Source organism: Piliocolobus tephrosceles, chromosome 9, assembly GCF_002776525.5.
Source record: "Piliocolobus tephrosceles isolate RC106 chromosome 9, ASM277652v3, whole genome shotgun sequence".
NCBI classification, from domain to species: Eukaryota; Metazoa; Chordata; class Mammalia; order Primates; family Cercopithecidae; genus Piliocolobus; species Piliocolobus tephrosceles.
The window spans coordinates 129751690-129773451 of NC_045442.1; the positions used below are offsets into that span (position 1 = coordinate 129751690).

The window sequence follows — 21762 nt, forward strand, 5'->3', positions numbered from 1 at the left end:
TACATGTCTTTAATTGCTATCTGTATATCATGTTTGTTAGGTGCCTGTTCAGCTATTTTGCACGCTTTTTAATATAGGCTTTTTTAAATTGTGGAATTTTAAGAGTTCTTTGTGTATATATTTTAGATACCAGTCCTTTATAAGATATGTCTTTCGTAAAAATTTTATCTCAGTCTCAGGCTTGTCTTGTTCACTTTTGAAGGATAATTTCGCTGGACACGGAATTTTACGTTTGTGTTTGTTCTTTTTTTTTCTTGTAGTACTTTAAATATTTCATTCCACTCTCTTCTTGCTTGCATGGTTTCTGAAGAGAAGTCTAACATAATTCTTATCCTAGTTCCTCTAGAGGTAAGGTGTTTCTTTTCTACCCCTCTCTCTTTTTTAAAGGACTTCTTTTAAAACTCCCTTTCCTTTGATCTTCTACAGTCTAAACATGATATGCTTAGGTGTAGTTTTTTTGGTATTTTTCCTTCCTGGTGCTCCCTGAGCTTCTGGGATCTGTGGTTTCATATCTATCATTAGTTGTGGAATAATTTTCAGTCATTTTTCCTACAAATACTTCCATCTACTTTCTTTCTGGCATTTCTCATTACAATTTTTATAATTGTCCCACAGGTCTTGCATCAGCTGATGTGTCTTTTTTCCTTCCTCTTTCTCTCTGCATTTCACTTCTGGATGTTTCTCTTAACATTTCTGTGGGCTTACTAATTCTTTCCTTGGCTCTGTCTGGTTTACTGAATGGCCCATCAAAGGCAGAATTCATTTCTGTTACAGTTTTTGTTTCTAGCATTTCCTTTTTATTCTTTCTTAACGTTTTCATCTCTCTGCTTACATTACCCATCTGTCCTTGCAGGTTATCTACTTTTTCCATTAAAGCCCTTGCACATTCATCATAGTTGTTGTAAGTTCCCAGTCTCATAACTCCAACATCTCTGCCATACCTGAGTATGGTTGTGATGCTGGTTCTGCCTCTTCAAACTATGTTTTACTGACTTTAGGGTGCCTTGTAATTTTGTTATTGTTGCTATTGAAAGTCAGGCATAATGTGCTGGGTAAAAGGGATAGCAGCAAATAGACCTTCAGTATGAGGTCTGATATTTGTCTAATTAGAAGTTAGGTCACATTTCCTGCTTGCCATAGCTAGTTGATGTCCTATGTTTTTGTTTCTTCTGCTGTCTTTGGGTTTCCCTAGAAACATCTTCTTAACTAGGTCTGAGCCATACAGTTCTGTCAACCTTTTTCTTCTACTGTTGTTGAAGTGGTGGTGAGGAGTTAGGAGAGGGACATTTTCCAGAGTCCTATGATTAGGTCTTGGTCTTTGGTGAGCCTGTGCCCCCTGGGCTGTGACCTTCACAGATGTGTTCACATTGTTTGTTTTTTATTTGTTTGTTTTACTCCCCCTTGGATCAGCCATGTCCAAACCTTTGAATGTAATGATTTTTTTTTTTTGCCTATCTGTAATGGCAGATATCATGAAAATTATGCATTGATTTTTTTTTTAAGCTCATCAACTATCACTAGTGTGTTTTATGTGTGGCCCAAGACAACATGCCTTAGATGGTTCAGAAAGGTCAGGGTGGAGGTTTGCCATTTCCCCTCTCCCAGGTGGGTTAGACCCAGATAAAAGCCCTATAGGTTGGACTTTGGTAAAATCATTTATCTTGAGGGCAGGCTTTTCTAAGGTGAAATAAATGCTCTAGTCTATTTCAAAAAGACCCACTTTCACCTTCTCCTCCCACTGCCAGAAGCAGGAGGAGACTTTTCTCTGACCTTCTCTGTGAGAACTGATTGAATTCCTGGAGGTAACACTTGGAAATGTGTGCCCTCCCCTCTCCGTGACTGAGTCACCCAGAGCTTTTGTGCCTCTGACTCCTCCACACTGAGCACACAGCCACTCCTCAATTGCAGCTTAGGTTTTCTTCCAGCACTTGTTCCCACAGAAGTGTCTCCTCCTGGACAGCTGCTCTTCTAAGTGTGGTGCTCTATCCACCCACCTGCCTCCACAATTTTTAGGGTAGAAGTTTTCCCCGTGACATCACTTCTCAGAAGAATCTAGGAAGAGTTGTTGACTTTCAGGGATTTTTTTAAAGCTTTTTCCTAAGAAAGAGGGAAAAGACTTTGCAGACCCTTACACGCTGAGGTGAAAATCAAAAGTCCTATCATTCGAACAGAAAACCAGTATTGTTTGCACTGTTATCAGGGATCCAATCCTGATTCTAATTTCTGAAAACAAAGGGGTTTTAAAATAATAATCACCTATGATTTTTGTGTCTCACATGGGCGGAGAGAGCAGAAAACCCTGTGATCAACAAATGAAGCAAGATGTCCACTGCCCATGACTGAAACAGGCAGAAGCCACCTGGTTGGAAAGGAAATGGAATGAAGCTTTTGGTGAAAGAGGTTTCACTTTAACTTTGAAAGAAAAATAGACAAAACATTTATAAACAAGATTGTCAGATGTAGCTTCTTAAATGACCTGCTTAGGGTTAGATGAGAAACCCTTCATGGCCCCAGAGGCCATGAACAGCAAGGGGTTCCCACTCTGCTTCCCATACAGCGGCTCAGCCACAGAGAATCAAGTTGTCAGCCTTCAACATGCACCCTTCATTTGAACAGGAGCCTCTGTGGCTAGGAAAGCTTTGAAAATTCATTATGATAGTTGATCATTCAAGGCTTCCTTTCATTCTAAATGTCCATAAAATCCATGCAATGCTATGAGGAAGATCAAATTATCTAGAGAAAAGCAAGAGAAGCAAAAGCTCACTTTAGAGTCTAAATCCAAGTTCCCTTTAGAATTGTGTCCAAAGGTGGCTCCGTCACGCAATGGATAGAGCATTGGACTTCTAGAATTGTGTCCAAGGTAGGCTGAGCTAATAAATCTGGATGGTCCTTTCCTCAACTCTGGGTGGGCTTACCTGAACTTACTCACCGGGATGAACCAGAAAATCCTTTTGAGTCCTTCCTCAGGAAACTGGGGCTGACTCAGGCAGCTGGCCCCATGTGGGCACCTGGAGGACACTCCCATCCCTCACCACCTCACCCTCCAGAGTTCAGATCCTGCAACTTCGCAGGGGAAAATGATAAGCGAGCAGGAGGTGGAAGCACCCGTGTACATGTCATGTGATTCATATGACACTCACATACAGGTCACGCAATCCACGTGACACTTGCGTACACGTCAGGCGATTTACGTGACACTGGGGTACACGTCGCACGATTCACGTGACATGAACAGTGCTTATAATAATTGTGGGGCGTGCTCTGGAGATCTTTACAAAGCTTATTATAAACATAAAATTAAGTGTGTTGCTTATCAAGGAAAATAATTTTCATCAAAGATTTGTTTTGCTGAAAGCCATGTTTGTTTGTGCTATAAGCCCTAGAGAACATGGCCACATGCTCACTCTAGAAATTCACAACATGGGCCTCGCTGAAATATTTTTCCTAAATGTGGGTGTAAATCACTGTTTGGAGAAAGACAATGGATGCGAGATCATCAAATGTGTGTCATTTGCGAAGCAAAGATACGTCGTAGAAAACACGGATTAAATGGGACATAGTGGAGGAAGGACAAGTGTCAGCAATCTCCCTACATAGCCTCGCCACCCATGAGATGCCCTGTGTGAGGGTCTTATTCTCTCCGGTTTTCCTTATCCAGCAAGGGGAATGTGCACCTGATCTCCAGGACAATGCCAGTTTGCAATTATACGTGGGAATATGTCCAACCTGAGAGCAGAGACCCCACCAATTTATTCTGAGGTCTTAGCATTTTTTTGAATACACGTATTACTAAATTAACAATTTTAAAGTGTCTTTATTTTCCCATTATAACTAAATTAAGGATTTAAAAACTCTAAAAAGCAATATATTTAATTATTAATGCAGCCATTTTCAGATAAATAAATGGTTATTTCAGCCATAAAGCTGAGTCTCTAGTAAAAGTGCAATTACAGCAGTGTTTAGCAATATTGTACTATCAATTAAAACTAAAGAAAACATCATTTTTGTCTGTTTATTAGTTTGTTTTTGTTTCATTTTGTTTTATTTTTGAGACAGAATCTTGCTATCTTGCCCAGGCTGGAGTGCAGTGGTATAATCACGGCTCACCAGAGCTGGACCTCCTGGGCTCAAGCGATCCTCCTACCTCAGCCTCCTGAGAAGCTGGGACTACAGGTTTGCACTACCAGGCCCATCTAATTTTTTTTTTTTCTTGTAGAGATGGGGTTTCACTATGTTGCCTAAGCTTGTCTTGACTCCTGGGCTCAAGCAATCCTCCTGCCTCAGCCTCCCAAAGAGTCCAGCTAGAAAATATTCTTTTAAGAAAATAGAAATATATTTACAAATGATACAAATCATGAAAACTTACACATCAAAATTATTAAAATCCAACATTAAAATTATTGAAATATTATTGTACATAGAGGCTGTAGATATGAGATTAAATTTTTTCAAATGACATCTTTCGATTCTCTCTTTTTAAAAAGACAGACCATATTAGCATATTTCCTTTATTTATCAGAAACTGTTTCCTGGATACGAAAGAAATGGAAAACATTTTAATAATAGCCCAAAGTGATTTTCCCTTCCCATCGTTTTGTAGGAGAGCCTGGGATTCATTATTGCTTTAATGACCAGCCTCTTGACTCCCGGCCAAGAGGAGGAGTGTTTTTGGGGCCGTCGGATCCACTGGGAGGTGGTCACTGACACCACGGGTCAGCCGGCGGCACCTAGAGCAGATTGCAGCACAGAGCAGATGTGGGCTGCATGCTTGCCGTCTGCACCCAGCAGGCTCCGCTGCCACCAGCAGTTACGGAGGACAACAGCACAGACCCGCCCCAGAGGCTGCACAGGCACCCGCACGCCGCTGTCCTGCCATGCCCTGCACTGCTGTCTGTGAGCACTCACACACCCCACCTTCACAGGCACCTGCACACCGCTGCCCCTCCATGCCCTGCACTGCCATCTGAGTGCTCCCACACCCCCACCTTCACAGGCACCCAGCTGGCACCCCGCTGCCCCTCCATGCCCCTCACCATCCTCTGTGGGCTCTCACACCCCCACCTTCACAGGCACCTGCACACGGCTGCCCCACCATGCCCTGCACTGCCATCTGAGTGCTCACACAGCCCCACCTTCAGCAGATCCAGCACTGGCCATGTGTCACATCCATTGATTGCACTAGAACTGCAATCTACATGGATCACTGCCACTGTCCTGGCAACCGGATCTCCCTCTGATGTGTTGGCAGCTGCAAAGGACCAGGATGAAAACCAAGGTGACTTTCCACAGCCCTGCATCCCCTCCACCCACAGCCAGGCCACTCCAGCTTCATGGACGCCTCGGTGCCATGTCTCCGGGATGCCACCTCAGACAGTTGGATTCCAGCAAAGCTTTGAAGCATCAGCCTGGAAACTGCTGTGTGCAGTGATCACATTAACCTAAGTATTGCAGGGAAACCAGTGTCCCAGTCCGACAGGCTATCAGTGACACTCTCCTGATGTTTGTGAGTGCCTGGGAACATGGCATTTCTCATAAGCAACCTTGCCTGATCCTCACAACACCGTGAGCTGAACGTTTATGTGGACACCCCACAGATGAGGACAGCACAGCTGTCATGTAGGTAACAGGTGACTCAACTAAGCTTGGGCTGAGGTCCGCTTGGCTCCAAACCCACTCGCTCCCTGTGGTCAGTGTCTACACACCCCTGCAGGCATGGCTCAGAGGGACTCGCTCGTCTCTTCCACCAGCTTCATGTTTTCCTTGTACTTATTCATGTCTCTTGGAATGTGTTTTATTCTCCTTCTTTCTGCATTCTTTGTTCTTCAAAGACTGCAATGGTCTCTCCCATGACTTTTCCCAAATATATTTTAACAATATTTGTGGTGAACCAAAGGATCTATGAAATTAGAGACCTGCAGTAAGAATGTTGTATTCTCTAACGCCCCACCCCATCCCAGTGTAAAATCTAACAAAATAAAATATGTCCATTTAGTTAATATCTGTAGTTAGACAGTACAAGGAGACAACCCGCCCTTAGGTACCTGTACAACACATTCCCAAAGTGCACACCAACTGTGAAAATAGACCCTCGACACTGCTGTCTAAAGCAATGACGTGAGACCCCTACATTTTTTTCTTTTTCTTTTTTTTTTTGCTATGATATAACGAATATCTGCACAGCACTCTGTGTGCCCAGCAGTGTTCTGAGCCTCACAAATGCTGACATTCTTCAACCACACAACCCAGTGTCTTCTGCAGATCGGGGACGTGAAGCCACAGCCCACGTGGCCGGTAGGGCCAAGACTGGGAGTCCAGCAGCTCTGCCCTCTGGGCTCCGGCCGCAGCGCTGGGCCCCTTCCCGGGGCTGAAGGGCACGAGCCCGTCTGCTGCCTGCAGACATGTGGGGTGCTCTGCAAGACAACAGCTGGCTCGAGTTATTTTCCTGCACACGTGTATTTCCACTGTTCCAGTAACTCTTACAAGTGTTAACGGGTTTAATTTTCACCAAAATGCTTGGAGGAAATACTGCTTCCCCTGACACTGGCCAGGCAGGGTCGGAGCTCCTCAGTGGGAGCTTCCCTGAGGGACAGGGTTTTGAAGTCGTGGATGGCCATATAAATAATGTTTCTGAGCTCTGGAAATATGAAAAAGGAAGCCTGGAAGTGGAAAACTGGCTTCATTTTCAGAAATGTTCGTGGAACCCCAATGTCTCTAGGACACTTATCAGGCTGAAAACCCAGAACTATGACCAAAATCGCCTGGGTGAGGCTGAGAAGGGCAGCTCCGCGGGAAGGAGGCAGGGATGAATTTCATTTCCCTCTTTTCCTCCCCGGCAGGAGCAAGACCCCGCGAGCGTATCTGCTGCAGCGACAGGGGCGCCCCCGCTTTGCCATCCACCCTGGGGCCACAGCTGACGGACTCTGCGCTCGGCCACTATCCTGGCAGGACCCCTTCCTCTGCCTCCTGTTCACTTTCCTTATTTCTCCGGCACTGCTGGCGGAAGGTGCTGCTGTTTTTCACAGACGTGAGTGGGGCAGGGTTGCTCTCCTGATGTGTATTAGTCCTGAGAGCAAGGGCTGTTCTGCATGGACCCAGGATTTTGAGGAATAAGAGGATGTCACTGCGTTTCGTGGGATTTGGCTGTCTGGCCAGCCTTTGAGTACTAAGCAGACACAATAGTAGCAAAGCCAGGCCGGCCTTTGAGTATTGAGCAGACACAATAGTAGCAAAGCGAGGTCCCTCATCGCCTACTGTTTGCACACATCCATTCTAGTTCAGCAACATTTTCTGCTCCTGTGAGCAGTTACCTTTCACGAAGCCCATGCTCACTCAGTAAGGGATAATATTACCTGGTTTGGACTCACAGGGCAACCTCGCATCCCCTCAGCGATCGTCCACTTTACTCATTGGTCAACTCAAAAAAAATGAGCCAGGCGGCGGGGCCTGCATCGGAGGCTTCTCACTGACCCCCACCTGGATCCCAGTCAGGCTGGGGTCTGGGGGAGGCGGAAACCCAAGGCCGCCCAGTTCCCCAGGCTTCACCCTTGCTCGGAGCCCAGTAAGGGTTTCCCTGGCTCTTCCTCTCCCTGCTGGAATCAAATGTACGGAATTAAAATCCAGAGTTTTTAAATTAATGCTCTCAGTGGCCAGAGATGCCAGTTCAAGCATCAAAACCACGTGACAAGCAGCCGTCCCCTCAGGCCTCTGCATGTGGTCCCCAAAGGCCAAGGCCAGGGAGAGAGCCAGAAAATGAAGAACTGGAGTCTCACAAATGCACAGCACCTGCGCCTCAGATACTGGGAGAACTGAAGAAGCCGGAGGAGGAAATGAAGTGTTTAGATTTTAAACATCAGAGTGGAAAATTGAAATAAATTCATTACATCAGCCTACCCTAGTTTAAATAACAGAAATGTATTCCCGACAAGCTTTCATCCTTTCCTTTCAATTTATTACATCGATTAACACCCCAAACCATTAATTCCATCTGTGTTTTGTTTTCCTTCTCTCTTCCTGCTGTCACATAGCGCTCTGGGAATATGACATCGTTCGTCTTGAAAATCACTGGTTCGAAGAGAAGACTTGGAAAGTGTGAAAAAATAACTCTTTGAACCATACTCGTTTAAGACACAAAGAAACACCAAGGGTGGGCCGTGAGTTAATGTAGCTTTAAATAATGGTAATTTTTATGATTCTATAAAATATTAAGGTTTGCCATTTCAGAAACTAGCAACCAAGGGCATTGTCAATGTAAATGTAAGTTATTGAACCTATCTAGGATATTGAAAAGGATTATTTCCGGCCATTATTTCTCATATCCTGCACAAATATTTAGTAGTAAAATACTACACTTCACTCTATCCAAAGGCCACTGATATCACAAAACAACTGATCAGCACATTCTCCCTGCAGCTGGCAGAGCCCTCGCACGAATGACCTGGACCCTCAGGAAGAAATGGAATCAGCTGTTACAATTAGCCCTGAGGAAAGATGGATGACTTGAGGTCACCTGCGCTGCATAATAAATGGACCTGGGAGCCTCCAGGGCTTGCGAGATGGAAGCCTCCATCCCTGCCTTCCCTCGATCTTAAAGACTATCTTGATTTTCGGTGCTTTCACCTGGTCACAGGTACGTTAGTGATTAAAATCAGCTGTGTTAAAAGACGACCCTAAACATCCTACATGACTGTGGCATTTCAGGATCATTCACAAAGAAATTCACATCCTTTTTCTTTATCGTCATAGCAGTTCTGTGCCATTGTTTTCCCTCCTTTTACAGATGGTGTTCAGAAAGGGTTACGTCCTCCCCAATGTGTTAGAACCATAGCACCAACAGAAGCAGAATTTGGAGTCTGCTCTTGTGATTACGTATGTAGGATATTTTTTTTCACTTGTATTTTCCAAGTACTGTCCTTTTATTTTATTTTATTTTTTATTATTTTTTATTTTTTTGAGATGGAGTCTCACTCTGTTGCCCAGGCTGGAGTGCAATGGCGCAATCTCGGCTCACTGCAAGCTTCACCTCCTGGGTTCAAGTGATTCTCATGCCTCAGCCTTCCCAGTAGCTGAGACTACAGGTGTGTGCCACCATACCTCGCTAATTTTTGTATTTTTAGTAGTGACGGGGTTTCGTCATGTTGGCCAGGCTGGTCTCGAACTCCTGACCTCAGGTGATCCGCCCGCCTGCTCCACACCAAGTTCATTCAGGAAATTCCTAAGTGTGCATTTGGTCTCTCAAACCATAGGCATGCCTCCGAGAAAAAGAATGAACAAAAGGGAAAACTAATTCCATAAGGTCAGGAGATCGAGACCATCCTGGCTAACACGGTGAAACCCCATCTCTACTAAAAATACAAAAAACTAGGCGGGCGAAGTGGCGGGCGCCTGTAGTCCTAGCTACTTTGGAGGCTGAGGCAGGAGAATGGCGGGAACCCGGGAGGCGGAGCTTATAGTGATCCGAGATCACGCCACTGCACTCCAGCCTGGGCCACAGAGCGAGACTCCATCCAAAAAAAAAAAAAACTAACTGTGGTAAAAGTGTAGGATAAAGAGCGTTTCATATTCAAGAAGCTTCTCTGCATCCTGGGACTTCTCTGCTGCCCCCTCCGCTTCACCAACCTCCTTCCTTGCCCTTTGAAGAGAGTGTGCATACACGTGCATGTGGCATAGCAGGTATGTTGCACAATATTGTTTGGCAATGCTTTCAGTTCTCGTGCCCAAGTTCTTTGATGTGAGTTATTTAAATTTAAGAGCAATGGCTGAAGATGAAAGAGTAAAAAAGTCCCCTTGTGCTATTTCTTGTAAAAAGTCATAATTGTGTGTCATATGTGATGACAAAGTGAGTCAGCAAACACAAGTATCTCCAGGGAATCCTTTGTTCTGCTATTTTCCACCTGGTAAAATTGTCTGATGGAGGGAAGGGGATATTAACTAGCATTCTGATTCTAAAGAAATCATGTTTGTTTGTCAGCGTTACTTGTTTTGGGAAACCAATAAGATATTGAGTCAATCAACCCCTTAAATTAACTGTCTGGAAAGACACACATTGCAATGCATTAAGAACCGAAGTATTATAAGTCAGTATGGACCATCAGGACTTTGAAGCAAAGAATAGTTGTCCATGTCTTCAGACAGGTCAAGGAGTTGAGAGGAAAACATTCGGGAGCGGACACAAGATGACCTGAATTTGGGTTAAAAGATGCAATCTGTGTGGTCAGCCGCGGGAAGGATGCCTTAGGTCTCTCTTTTGCAGAAATAAAAGGTCGGGGCAGTTATGTGATTCTATGATGTTCCTCATGGCTGTTATTTTGGGGACGTATTGATTGGAACCTTCCATTCAGGTCATGGCTCTGCTGCTTTCTGGCAACATGACACGAATCCAGACTTCACACTTCACCTTCGTAACCTCAGGGGGAAAATGAGGATGATAAGGTCTTTCTATCCACATCATATGTTCGTTCTGAGGAAAGAAAAATTCTGATTTTTTATACATGTGTATACTATGCACACACATAGGCTTACTGAAGCTTTGAGTCACTATTTAATGTATTTTTTTGCTTATCTCAAGAAGGCTTGTGGAAGTTCACAAAATCCACCAATTTCAGGCTGCAGAATAAAATACCAGCAGGGCATAGTGGTAACAACCCCAGGCTGTGAAGTTAGGATGCGCTGAGTGTGAATCCTGACTAGTAACCTGTGTGACTTCTAGCAAGTTACTTAAGTTGTCTGAGCCTCTGCTTCCTCATCTCTAAAATGAATATTGTTTCAGTCCTGCTGCCATCGAGGTCTTGTGCATTAAATGAGAGTCACTATAACCTTTAAGCTCAGAACCATACCTTGAGCAGAGCAAGCACTGCCCCAGTGGTAGATATCAGCATCTGCCAGGCAAGGACACTTGTGCCCCACATCAGTGCCTGCAGAGCAGCAAAGCCGCAGAGAGACGTGGTTTTGCCTCTTGTGGTGCTTGTGATCTATGGAGAGACAGACAAAGAAGAAACAAGCAAAATATCACACAGGAGACCTGGAACATTGCAGGACTGATGAGAGCAACGGTGAGTCAGGGGAGCTTTAAGCAACTCCAACAGGAGGACCCTTTCTGGCCTTGATTGAGAAAACTCCTCCTCCCGGCACACACATGTCACTTGGGTGTGGGGACTCACTGTGGAGGCAGCACTGCCCCTCCCATCCAGCCAAGGGCTCCTGTCTGTGCCTCACCCATCTCCTCCACGCCCCAATAGGTTCATGCCGGCTGCAGTTGGCTTTGTAGCTGCCTGGTTCCTCCTTGCAACCTCTCTGCTAGTGCTTTGTTCTGTGGGAAGAGCAGGGACTGAGCATGTAGTAGCTGGGGACACCACAGCGACATCTCCTGATGGGCACCGGGCGAGATTGGCTCTTGCTCTTGAAGCCTCTTCCAACTGCTGCTCATCCCACCAGGCTGCCAAGCTGCGCCGAGGTGCTGTGGGAAACAGGCAGGAGGTGAGGAGGCTCGTCGGGGAATGGCAGCTTACCAGCACTGCTCACTCGCAGCCCTGCTTGCAACAGCAGAGTGAGACGTGCTGGAGACCACGCTGGAGTTAACGTACTTGTCGCTGCGAGCCTCTTCTTTAAAGCCTCTCTATGATGAGAAGCAAACGCTTTCTCGCCCAGCTGTCACCCTAGCATCATCTATTATGCATCGTCTTACGCAAAATAAATACGATACAGAAAACAGCATGTATCTCTGTGAAAACAGCATTTTCATAAATTATACAAAACTGAACGAATTGGAGGAACTTCGAGAAAAAGGTTTGCCAAAATTTTGATCTTGACTAACTTTCAAATTAGGATCTAAATGAAGTGTTCAAAGACAGTTTTCAGTTTTGTTTCCCCACTCCACCAACATCAGAAGAACATATAATTTAGACACGTTACTTTCCTGCCACCATACCTGGCCTTTGAGTGAAACAAGGGTCATTGTATACAAGTCTCCCAGACAGCAGGGTTGCTCTGTGTGATGATGGAGATATTGGGGCCATTAATAAATGCTGAGCACCTTGTGGGGGCTGTGTGTGTCTGTGAAGCTAGTCTGAAGCACCTGTCTTCGGTGACTCCATTTCCTGTTGGGTTTTCTGCAGATACAGAAGTAGGGCAACTTTGGATTAGTGCAGGCACATTGTGTGAAGCTCAGAAGTTTCACAGGCAGAGTCCTAGCGCTGTGTTTCTCGATATAGTTTAAGCACTCAAATATCTTGCATATTGCAGAGAGGAAGTGAGAGAGCTATGTGCCTTCTTAACCCTCGCCGGGAATTATCAGCAGAGCTGAGCTGTGCTGTCATGGGAACAGGGTTGTTGAAGCCAGCACTGAAGAGGGATGTTAGTTTGATGGTGGTCCTCAGTCTGACTTGAACTAGAAGGTTCTCAAAGAAAAACACAGAAGCCCTGTCTTTCTGAGGCCTGTCTGTAACATACGCTCATTCCTTCCAAATTATTTGCTGGAAAAAATTTAACAAACAATCATGGAGTAATTAACATGCTCCAGTTCCTGTCTATACTGGTTGATACTGAGTCAAGAGTATGAATGAACTTATGAGGTGGGTGACGTTGTTATCGCCAGTTTACAGATGAGGAAACTGAGGCACGGTTTAACTTGCCCAAGGTCATAGCAGTAGAGTTAAGATTTGAAATCAAATGTCTTACTGTGTTTCATCAATTAAAACTGAGCTACGATCTATCAGCGCAGCACATAACAACACAGGAACGTCCTAATTATTTCCAGTGTTCCCCAGAGTGGTTATTTTTTCTTATAATAAAAATTATCTGGAAATTTCTAGGCCCATAAGCAGCTTGAAAAGGTTGTATGTGAGGCAATGAATAGCAGAAATATTTGTGTGCCATTTTTATATCAACATGTTAATGTGTGCTAATGAATTTTAGAGTGGATTTTTTTAAAAAAAATGACTATTGTAATCAAAAGCTTATGTGATTTAAATACAAGATGTAATGATGATTACCAGATTCTATTCCTCTTTATATTTTACATAAGACTTCTAGGGTTCCATAAGTATAATTTGAAACATAGGACATTCCTGAAAAAAAAAAATTGCTTAAAACTATTTCAATGTGCAATCCACTTCTTCGTAAATCTTCCTTTCTTTCATCCAAATATTACATTTGACAACCAAACTCTCCGATGAGAGCCTTCTCTTCCTTTTGTGTCATTGTTCCCTAAATAAAGCAACACATGAAATTCCTGACGGCAAAAATCAGACTCAGACCCCAAAACCTCTGTCTTTATGCAACATTTATCTTTTGCAATGGAAACGGCCAAGGAGTATGAAGAGGGGGAGAAAAGAGGCAAACAAACAAGCAAACAGACAAGCATGCAGGCTCTGAGGAATAAACACCCCTCATTGCAAACCTCAGTCCGTTTCTGAGGAAGTGCGGTCTCTGCATTTCTGAAAGAGGTATTTCCCCCCCTTGACACAAGGCGCATGATAATGAATTAACTAGTTAAAAACTGTTGGTTGGAGAAACCCGTTCCTGTGTCGTTCTGAGCAGGGCGAGCCGAGCTGTCCGCGTGGCTGCAGCAGGAGGCCTCGTCCTCCCGGGCAGGGTCCCTCCCGGAGGCTCCCCCGGCCTTTCCCAGACGCACCCGCGCCGCGTCCTTGTTCCCCGGGAGCAGCCTCCCTCCAGCCGCCGGTCCTGGGAGCTTCACCGTCCAAATGGGAGCTGAGTTTGCAAGCTGCCAGGCGGCGGTGCGGCTGGTGCTGCTGCTGATGTCAGAGCCAGAAAGCAGTTGTGATTGGATCTAATTAGACGCTGCGGCAGCAAATAGACAAGCTCCCTGCGTGATTGGCTTCAAAGTGGCTGGTGCCAAACAACTAGCAGAGGCGCAAAAGTAGCCTCCCTGCGCTGGGAGCCCAGAGCAGGAGGCAGAGCCCGCGGGAAGCTCGGAGCACTCAGGACGCCGCGCGCCCTTCCCCGCCCTCCCTGACCAGGGAGCAGCTCGCGCCAGACGCCCAGCCGAGGCTCCCAGCCCAGTGGGAGCAAGTCACAGAAAACAATTTGAGAGAGGGACAGAGACGGTCGGAGCGCGCTCTTCTGCTCAGTCCTGAAAAGTGAGCCGCTCCCGGGTTTGCAACCTCAAGCTTCGCAGCAGCGGCGGCGGCGGCGGCGGCCGGGAAGGAGGCAGGTGCAGGTGCAGGAGGGAGGCGGCTCTGGGCTCCGCGCCTGGGTCTCGGCCATGGCCTCAGTCCTGGGGAGCGGCAGAGGCTCTGGAGGGCTGAGCAGTCAACTCAAATGCAAGTCCAAGAGGAGGAGGCGGCGGAGGTCCAAGCGGAAAGGTAAGGACCTCGTGGCGCGCCGGCCCCTGCACTCTCCACCCCTGGCTTCTCCACCCTGGCTTCTCCTGGGGTCTCCAGCCTTGTCTGTTGTGAGCAGCTTCACTTTGGGGTGCTGGCGGGTTAGCCGCTCCGTGCAGGGCGCTCGGGAGTTCAGATCCCGTGGAAATGTCTGGGGCCTCCTGGTGCCCAGAGGGGACAGTGAGCAGCCACGCGGTGACATGTTTGAGGGACTGGGACGAAGTGGGGCGAGGGCGGCGAGGAGCTCCTGGTGGACCCCGCGCGTCTCCGGGCCCCGCAGTCCCCACTAGCCGGCCGGGAGGGCACTGCCTTCCGCCCTCCGGAGACCACCTCATCTCCAGGTGCCAGAGGAATTACCCCAAAACGGGGGAACGAGCCCTCGCGCCAGCTACTCCCATCCAAACTGTCCCCGAGGAAGGGGTGGGCGAAGCCCTGCGATCGCCTCCCCAAATTGGCTGGCAGTTTTTACTCAATGTGGTGTCCGTCGATTTGTAAACACTGGGGCATTAAGAGAATACAGGGCTCGTCCTTGGAGAAATAAGCAGAAATGAATACAGGAAAACAGAAAGAAGCATCATATTTTGTTAGTCGTAGAAAAAAAAACCCGCAAACCAGGAAAGCAGGAAAAGCAGCCGGCTGACAGTTGCCACTGACAAACTCACGCTGTGCCTTGTTACTGATATTCCCGGGGCTGGGCCGTGCTGAAGTTAGTCAATGCTACAGCAAGCGAGGGCTTTCACATTGGCGATGGTGCAAAATTAGCAGTCGCTCCAATATGAGAGCAATGCCCCCGCTGCCATTGTCGCCTGCGTGCATGCCAGGAAGGATTAAAAGATTCTTCTCATGCCGACCCTTCTCTCCCAAAGAGGAGCCTGTGTTATTGTCAGCTCCTAGTGAGCCTGCAGGAGAAAGTTCAGTTCTAATCATGATTTGAAATGTGCCCATTTTTTAAAGTGATGTAGAAGTACAAAGAACGGTTGGGAAAATACAGCTAGAATTGATCAGCTTTGCCAGTTGTTTGAAAGCAGGAGGCAACCTTAGGTATGTTTGGAGTTGTCCATCTTTCCTGGAGAATTTTCATCTGTGCATTGGCCTAAGAGAAGTTTCTACCAGACCATTTCCTGTATGCCCTCTAACCGTCACCAGGTCCTTGATTGTTTCTTGCAATAATAGAAATTACCCAGACAGTCTGAAGGTATAAATGTCAATAGCAAGCAGTCATTCATTATGACCGAATGTCAGGAACGCTGGGAGGAATTGGCGCCTACAACTTCCTCAAAAGGTTTTGGAGCCTTTGGTTTCAGAAGGGGAGTGAGGTTGTGGTTCTCATTTACCTCTCAGCTGCTAAGTGTGCGCTTGCGATTCACTTTGTGGTTTGAAATTATCATTTTGAAACAGACCTGTTAGTGTCCTTCAGAGATAATGCCAACACAAAGTGGCATTGATATTGAGAAAGTCACCGGACTGAATAATGAATACGACTTTTAAAAGAGGAAAAAGGAAGCATCATCTTTATACTTCAAGTGTTCACATTTCCCAATATTTTTGATTAGTCTGTTTAAATATTTAGAGTTGAAGAACGTGGAGTAATAGTTCACAATAATGCAGTTTATAGAAATATAAACTGGAGGAAAGTGTTGCCTTTCTCCAGATTCACTTGCCTTACCATGAAGCATCAGTCGTGCTAGCTTAGAAAGTATTCGATTTAGGGGGAAAAAGGAAATCTGGGGAAAGACTTCATTTGCTGCAAACTTAACTTTAGCGATTCAAAATAAAACTCCTATAGCAAATATTTCCATACCTTGATTATTTTGAATATATCAAGTGCCTTAATTTTCACAGCCAAAAATTGAAACCAGAAAGGGCATTGAGGATTTATACACTGATTTCTATTACGAAGAGATTTCTGGCGTGCAGGAGAATTTCCCATGGCACCTGCCGGCAGCTATCTTGATAGGAAGGTGAAATCAAACTGCTAAATGTTCAATTTTGGGGGAAACGTTAACCCTGTAGATGTACCTGATCAAATTAAAAGGTAACATAGCCAGCTAACAGACACATTAAATACTTATTGCGTTTTCCTGGGAATTGATTACTTCATCTATAATACCTAGTTATTACAGATGCTGATATTTTTATTTTATTTTTAAAAAGGTGAGTTTAAATTATGTCCTAATTGTCATGAATCTTAACAACCATAAATGAATAGAATAGCCTCAGCTTTTAAGCTTATCTGCTATTAAAACTCTATACTTGCCACAATTTAAAATCTACGTGTGTATGAGAGACTGTTAAGGAATTCTAGTGTGTCTCTATCGGGTGCTAACTGAAGACGTTGATAGAAGCACAAAGTAAGGGCTGTCTTATTAGGGGAATAAAGACAATTAAGATACATGCTGACCCTCTTGCCTGTGAGATGCGTATTTCCACCTAGTCTAAGGCACAAGAATCATTTTTGAAGACGCATGATAACTTCTAGTTTCCCAAGGTGATGACATCTGGCTCCTTTTCTATGTGTGACTCTGAGAGTGACTTTGGCATGATACGCTTCTTATCAAAATGATCTGTGAGCTCTGAAATAAAGCACGCCAAGGCTACAGCTGAAGAGTGGCCAGGACACAATACTTTCATTAAGTACAATCCATAGTCTTGGAAATATTATTCTTGCCTGTGGAAGGTATATTTTAGTTACCATGCCACAAAGGAAGCTGTGTGTATCTTTAAAAATAAAAAAATAAAAATAAAAATAAAACCTTCGTCACAGAATATGACTTTCAGGAATTATTTGGCAGGAACCTGTATTTCTCTCTCAGAAAAACTTTAAAGAAGATTCTCAGAATGTGTCTCCCCACACATCAATCCTACTTCTGTTATTTTACTGGGACCTCGTGTTGTACAATTTTGCATTTTCTGTGTTATTTTTCAGTAGGGACTTTCTTTTAGAAATTATTCATAAATGGTTTAAATTTTTTATGTAAATGAAAAAGTGCCAAAATTTGACTCTCATATGAGAGAAAAACAAGCTGCTATAAAAAAAAAAAAAAAAAAAGAAAGAAAAAAAAAAAAAAAAAAAACTGTAGGAAGGACAGGGAAAACCTTTCTCATTTTCACATCAATGGCAAAGCAATGTTCATATCCCATGACACATGCCAGACACGTCAGTAAGTCCCGCGCCTACCTCATTCAGAGGCGTTGGGAAAATCATAGCACTTGGAGTTGATGAAGACTGTTACCTGCCATCACTAAATACCCACAGAGTTCATATCTCACAGAGAGTAACAGAAGATTGCACTTTATTTTATAGTTCTTGGTAGAATTATACAAGGTAATTATGTACGACCAAATCCATATTATGTGGTTATAGAGAGTAATATCTGCCTGTATTAGAAATAGCTCAATGTGTAAGTGTTATAAAAGGATGCATTTTATCCAAAAAATAATAAAGGAAAAGGCTTAAAGATTTTGTTTTGTTAGTATCAGTTCCACCAGGTAGAACAGAGGCAGAACTCATCAAAACAGTACAGTACTCGCTTCTCGGCCTTTTGGCTAAGATCAAGTGTAAAACAGTACAGTATATAAAAACAAATCACTTGAAAATGTGCCAATACATCTCTGAACCCTGGGATAACTTCAGGGTAATATGTATGAGGAATTTCTTAAATGTTTTTAGTTATTAAAACGGTGCATATATTCTGTTTTGTCTGTTTTTCTCTCTTTTGTGAATGTATTTTTTCTAAAAGAAGCTATGCATTGACATGAAAGTCATTTTGCAAATGAACTATTTTTAATCTTCTACCCATTACTGTATACAATGTATAAAATGACTGAAGTTTCCAGAATTTTTCTTTGAAAAAGGCTCTTTCAAGGCAAACATACTTGGAAATAGATTGAGAGTCAATCCAAAATCAGCTGGTTCCACAAGGTACGTTGAAGGCTGGGGTTTTGGAAGCGGCGTGTCAATCTTCATTAACCGGAAAGGGGAAGGGGCTTCGGGAGCCACGGGCCATGCAGGATCCGCAGTTATCCGGGGCCCGTCGGGTTGCTTTTGAGCTTTGACACAGGACACCTCTCTGAGGCATTTGACAGCAAAATAAGTTAACTTGAAATTTAGGTATTGTTCTAGAGTGGTTGGTTATACGAGTTTTAGAAACTTGAAGATGCATTTTGAGCACGAGGTAGCTCTATAAAAGTAAAGCCGTGAGTCATGGGAAGGTGTGGGGAACGGGCAGGTTGCTGAATGTTGTGAAATGCAAATAAAAAGTTGGCAAAAGGAACAAAATAAGTCGAGCAGATGGATGGCAGACGCCGGCTTGCTGTGAAATGAAAATCCATGAAAAATTAATGAAATAGAAAGATTGTGCTGAGGATGAGGGCAGAGCGGCCGTGGGCTCCGCAGGCCCTGTAATGCCACCGTCGTCCCCGCCGGTGTCACCCTGGCTGGAGAGGGACACAGCCCTGCACCGCCCGCCGGAGCCCCACATCCTCCGCTTATCTCGCTCACAGACAGCTCAGGAGGAAGGGCTGGATTTCGTGATAAAATCAAATTGATTCAACCGTTAACCAGCATCTAATTGTGTGGTGCTTGTTTTTTTCCTCTTTCTCTTTTTAAAAAATTTGTATTAGTGCCTCTGGTTTCTAGTGACCCGTGTAATAACAGTAATTGGAGATTGCTTCAAGGGCATTAGATATGATGAACGAGTTTGAATGCAGAATAAAAATGTGGGATTCATGTATCCACAGCTAAACAGGGGTGAGTCGGTTCCTGCAGAAGCACCAGCCCAGAAGAGTATTATGTAAGGAAACACAGAAAAGGAAATTGTCTCTTTTTTTTTTTTTTTTTTTTTGAGGAATGAAAAGATAACTTATGCCCTAAAAGCTTTGAATGTTCAATTTTAAAACTATACATATATATAGTATGATGTATATACACACATCCATATTATATATATATGTATATTACTGTGTATGTATGTATATGTATACACACGGTAAAAACAGCTGAAACATCTGAGCAATTTTTATACTTCCCTACTTCTTTTTCCAAAATAGTAGAAAATGAATGTCAGTATTTTTGCAGTATGAACAATTTTGAACAACTCCTAAAACCAAAATTATTGTAATATTCTGCTTCTCATCATTTAAAAATATTGTATCAAAATAGATATTGCAGTTTTAAATTTGGTTCTTAATTACTAGCTCACAAGATTTCTAAAAGGATTATTTTCCACGCTGTAAGCAAGACTTTAAAAGTGCCTATTGCCATTTTGAAACCGAATATACGAATAAAGGTGAATGAATGCCAAGTGAACTATGAAAAGCCTGGCTGCCCTTCACAGAATATTCAAACTACTGCATGTTGACGCCGTCTCTGTGGTTCGGATAGCTCAAGAAAAGCAGCACAGGGCTGCACCCTGCCTGGTGTGTGGCCAAGAACCCTGATTCGTGTTGCTAAGTATTTGTGAATAGAATGAAACTAAATTAACCTCTATCTTTACAATTAAAAGTTTTTCCTCCGCTCAGAGAAACAGACGCTGCTTAATACTTGATTTTTCAAAGACAATTGTTTATTCCTAGCTTTTGATATATTATACCTCCATTAAGAGTATACCAATATCGAATAGAGACATTACATTCAAAAAGAGAAGAAACAATGCTTATCAAACGTTTGGTTCTCAGGGACGGCTGATGGGCTCTGGTGAGACTTTGGAAAACAGGAAGGGAAGGGAACATTGAGAAATGTAGGAACTTGGAACCAGGATTCCTCTTCTGCTCACATATGTTACTGTCTCAGTATCAAGACATCCCTGTTCAGCAATTAAAGTTGGGCTTTTATTTACTCATTTATTTGATTTAAAAGGAATGGAGGACGGGGCTATTTTCTCTGATTGCTTGCCTGGCGTTGTTTAAGCAACGCCCTAGCAAACAGGGCTCTTAGGCCCTGAATCTCCATCTGCAAATTTTATGAGTGAATCCATTTTCCCGGAAACCACATCCAAATATTAGCAACTTAGAAACTGACATGTTTGCTTTTCAAGAGATCCACAATATCCCTCCAGCCCCCAAATTTGGCCACTTGCAAAGATAGCAGACTTTTCTGAAGAATGATCTGTATTTGGAAATAAAGAGTTAATCTGACTTTCCCAGGCCCTCCATATGCACTGAGGATATTTAATCACCTTTTATTCTAGTCATAGGTTTTGAGTAGGAAGAGCAGCAAAATAATTACATTGTATTATTTTATTGATGGTGAATGAATACAGTTAGTTAGTTTCTGGCAGCAAAATGGTAAATCCTCTTTGGGTTATAAAATACATATATATTGGAATTAAGCTGTTTAAATTATAAAAATGATCAGTAGTTAATGTTCATTTTTTAAATCTCAAAACATAGCAAGACAGGTCATCTAAATTCCATCTTTATACTAAGGAGGGGATTTTATACTTAAGAAATAATGTCCAATAAATCATGCATTCCTATAAACAAAGAAGAGTAGCACATGTGCTTAAGTTTAAAGAGAAATATGATAGAAATGCTCAGGTGACTCAGATTTTAAGGAAATTTATTTCAACTCTCTAAGAGGTGAAATTTTTGAAAGCTTTTTTGAGCTGTGTACGCTTGAAATTGTGGAATTGAGGGTGGTTTCGCTGAGCTGCTTCCAAGGCAGAGGGCAACTAGGACCCTCGTGTTTGTGTAACTGAATGGCTAATTCGGTTCTGATACAAATAGTCACACCAGCTGAAGCCTCACGAGGAACAGGGCCACACTGTGTACGAGCAAATTCTCCTATGGATCAGAAAGAGAAACCCAGCAGTGGGGATGCAAAGGTGAAAGAGGGCAGTTATTATTTTTAGTGTTAAGGACCATCTCACTCCTACGGATCTTTAACTCAAATCTGGCCACGTTCATCACTGCACGTCTTTTTAACGGTGCCAACGACAGATCGCTCATTTGCAAAACAGATCCAGGTTTCTCTCTGTGGCTGTTGTTTTGCCATTTGGATAATAAATAAAACGAACATTGCTCAGAATCTATTTGTAAATCTTCCTTTCTAGGGCCTCTAATAGATGGAGTGAATCTTACGCGCAAATGATAGCTCAACACCTTCAGGTGGTTTGCACATCATGGAAAGAATTCCCTTAAACCCCTTAACCAGGATGTGCTTTGGAGAATTTATCGATTTAATTAATCTGTGCTGCTCCATTTATTTGAGATGAAGTCTTTGATTCTTGTTTCCCACTGCCGACAGACGGAAGCTCTGCCTCATCATTTTGTGATGTCTTACATGATTTCTCAAATACGTCTTCTCAAAGGTGGTATTAAAATAGGATGGGGAGCTCAGTTCTCAGAAACTGGAGCCTACTCCTACGTTAAAATGATAACTCAAGTCAAATCTCTTCTTATGGCAAAAACCAAACAAGAGTAGAGG

General features: G+C 43.8%; 1 protein-coding gene across 1 annotated transcript in view; it reads left to right on the forward strand.

Annotated features, from left to right (window-relative positions):
* The first annotated feature begins 14074 nt into the window (after positions 1 to 14074).
* The window catches only part of ADARB2 (adenosine deaminase RNA specific B2 (inactive)), a 496470-nt gene continuing 488782 nt past the window's right edge, over positions 14075 to 21762 (forward strand). Inside the window, exon 1 of the mRNA XM_023192468.1 lies at positions 14075 to 14318. Within this exon, the coding sequence (XP_023048236.1) occupies positions 14219 to 14318 (100 nt within the window). The 5' untranslated portion in view covers positions 14075 to 14218. The remainder of the gene's footprint in view (positions 14319 to 21762) is intronic.